This window comes from Antrostomus carolinensis, unplaced genomic scaffold (assembly GCF_000700745.2).
Source record: "Antrostomus carolinensis isolate BGI_N321 unplaced genomic scaffold, ASM70074v2 scaffold24581, whole genome shotgun sequence".
Lineage (NCBI taxonomy): Eukaryota > Metazoa > Chordata > Aves > Caprimulgiformes > Caprimulgidae > Antrostomus > Antrostomus carolinensis.
Window position 1 is genome coordinate 1 of NW_010295195.1, and position 2,643 is coordinate 2,643.

At 54.8% G+C, this 2,643-nt stretch overlaps 1 protein-coding gene across 1 annotated transcript; it reads left to right on the forward strand.

Moving 5' to 3' along the window:
• Positions 1-6: 6 nt before the first annotated feature.
• On the forward strand, positions 7-1,887 carry LOC104520183 (myosin-7-like; the record flags this gene model as incomplete). The annotated part of the gene is given in 9 exon segments (XM_010177906.1): positions 7-21; positions 232-368; positions 451-577; positions 656-784; positions 865-1,107; positions 1,264-1,440; positions 1,530-1,593; positions 1,596-1,674; positions 1,797-1,887. Coding segments are annotated over 9 exon segments (1,062 nt in total), but the record flags the coding sequence as incomplete, so codon positions are not given.
• Between the last annotated feature and the right edge of the window lie 756 nt (positions 1,888-2,643).

Here is a 2,643-nt window from a genome sequence, read left to right on the forward strand (position 1 = left end):
TACAAGTTTGGGCACACCAAGGTGAGCTCACCTGGGTTCTGTTCCTCGTGGTCCCACCATCCACAAGACCACATGGACCCCACAATCCCACCATCCATGATGTCTTATTTACCTCATGCTCTTACCATCCACATGTCTACCTGCCCATCCAAGGTCCTTCTATCCATTCCCCCACCCACCCCTCCACTCACTCCTCTGCCACACAGCACTGATCTTCATCTCTCCTTGAAGGTCTTCTTCAAGGCTGGGCTGCTGGGGCTGCTGGAGGAGATGCGGGATGAGCGCCTGGCCAGGATCATGACCCGTTTGCAGGCCCAAGTCCGTGGTTTCCTCTCCCGGCAGGAGTTCAAGAAGATCCTGGAGCGCCGGTGGGTGGTTGGGTGGAGGTGGTGGTGGATCCATGTTGGGTGGAGGTCCTTGGTGATCCACATCCTGCTCTGCCCCACCCAGGGACTCGCTGCTGGTGATCCAGTGGAACATCAGGGCCTTCATGGGGGTAAAGAACTGGCCCTGGATGAAGATCTACTTCAAGATCAAGCCCTTGCTGAAGAGCGCTGAGACGGAGAAGGAGATGCAGGTGATGGAGAGGATGGAGTTGGCAGATGGAGATGGAGGAAGAAGTGAGACTTACAGGGGACCTTCATCTCTCCCACAGACAATGAAGGAGGAGTTTGGGCGGCTGAAGGAGGCCCTGGAGAAGTCGGAGGCCCGACGGAAGGAGCTGGAGGAGAAGATGGTCTCAATGCTGCAGGAAAAGAATGACCTTCAGCTCCAAGTGCAGGCCGTGAGTGATGGAGATGCCCCAGCCCCTCCCTCCTCCTCCTTTTCCTTCCTCCACCCTCCAAACTACCTTCCCCCTTCCAGGAGCAGGACAACCTCGCTGATGCCGAGGAGCGCTGCGACCAGCTGATCAAGAACAAGATCCAGCTGGAGGCCAAGTTGAAGGAGCTGACGGAGCGGCTGGAGGACGAGGAGGAGATGAACGCTGAGCTGACGGCCAAGAAGAGGAAGCTGGAGGATGAGTGTTCAGAGCTTAAGAAGGACATCGATGACTTGGAGTTGTCTTTGGCCAAGGTGGAGAAGGAGAAACATGCCACTGAGAACAAGGTGAGTGCAGGGAGAGGCCTTGACCTCAAGCTGAGGGGACTCAGGTCAACTTGGCCTGGTTGGGTTGGGTTGGGTTGAGGAGACCCAAAGCTGGTTGGGTTGAGAAGATCCAAGGCTGCTTGGGTTGGGTTTCTCCTGATGTTTCTCCTCCTGCAGGTCAAGAACCTCACAGAGGAGATGGCCGGGCTGGACGAGATCATTGTCAAGCTGACGAAAGAGAAGAAGGCCCTGCAAGAAGCTCACCAGCAAGCGCTGGATGACCTGCAGGCGGAGGAGGACAAGGTCAACACCTTGACGAAGGCCAAAGTCAAGCTGGAACAGCAAGTGGATGACGTGAGTCCTGTCCCCCCTGCAGTGGGTGAAGGTCTGATGAGGGGTGGGTGATTTTGGGGGCTGATGGGGAGTCTCTGCCTCACCTGCAGCTGGAAAGTTCACTGGAGCAGGAGAAGAAGATCCGGATGGACCTGGAACGGGCCAAGAGGAAGCTGGAGGTGACTTGAAGCTGACCCAGGAGAACATAATGGACCTGGAGAATGACAAGCAGCAATTGGATGAGAGGCTGAAAAAGTAGGGCCACGCCCACCTCCACCACCCACCTCCCCCTCCCACTGGCTCATCTTTGACCCAGAATCCCGCTCTCCATGGAGAACCTGGCAGCATGACGGGCTCATGTTTCTCCTCCCACCCAGGAAAGACTTTGAGCTCAACGCACTCAATGCCAGAATCGAGGATGAGCAAGCAGTGGCAGCCCAGCTGCAGAAGAAGCTCAAAGAGCTCCAGGTGAAGTGGGGTTCAGCTGGTGGGTCAACCAGGAGGAGGAGCTGCTCCTCCTCCTTTTCTTCTACCCACCTTTTTGAGAAGGACCTAGACCAGCCTGCCACCCACCTGAGTTCTGGAGGCCATAGCAGGTCCCTTGATCTAGAACCTCCCTGTGGTTTATCTGCTAAAAATGACTCATGGGCTCCCAGGTTGTCTTTGGGGTGGGGTGAAATGAACTGATGGGTGTGGAGCACTCAAGGTTGGTGGGGTTGCTTGGGTAGGAGCTACTGAGCTGAGTGGACCATCTGGGTTGGACTAAGTTGACTCTGATATCCTCAGAGAAGGAAGGTTCCACTGAGCTGTTGGATCCAGGCAGCTCAAGGGTTGGGTTGAGGTGAATGTCCTCAAGCCTGGTTGAGTTGAAGAGTCCCAAGGTGATTTGATAGGGTGGAGCATCTTCAGAGAAGGTTGGGTTGATCTGGAGAGCTCAAATCTTGACTGGGTTGAGAAGAACTGGACGGGCTCAAGACTGCTTGACTTGAAGAATCTCCAGTTAGTTGGGTTGGGTTGAAGACTCTATAGCTGGTTGATTTAAAGGACATCCAGCTTGTTGGGTTGAAGAGTCTCCATCTGGTTGGGTTTGGTTTAAGAATGTCCAGCTGGTTGTGTTGAAGAACCTCCAGCTGGTTGGGTTGGGTTGAGTTAAAGAACGTCTGCCTAGTTGGGTTGGGTTGAGTTGGGTGGACGAGTCTCCAGCTGGTTGAGTTGAAGAGTCTC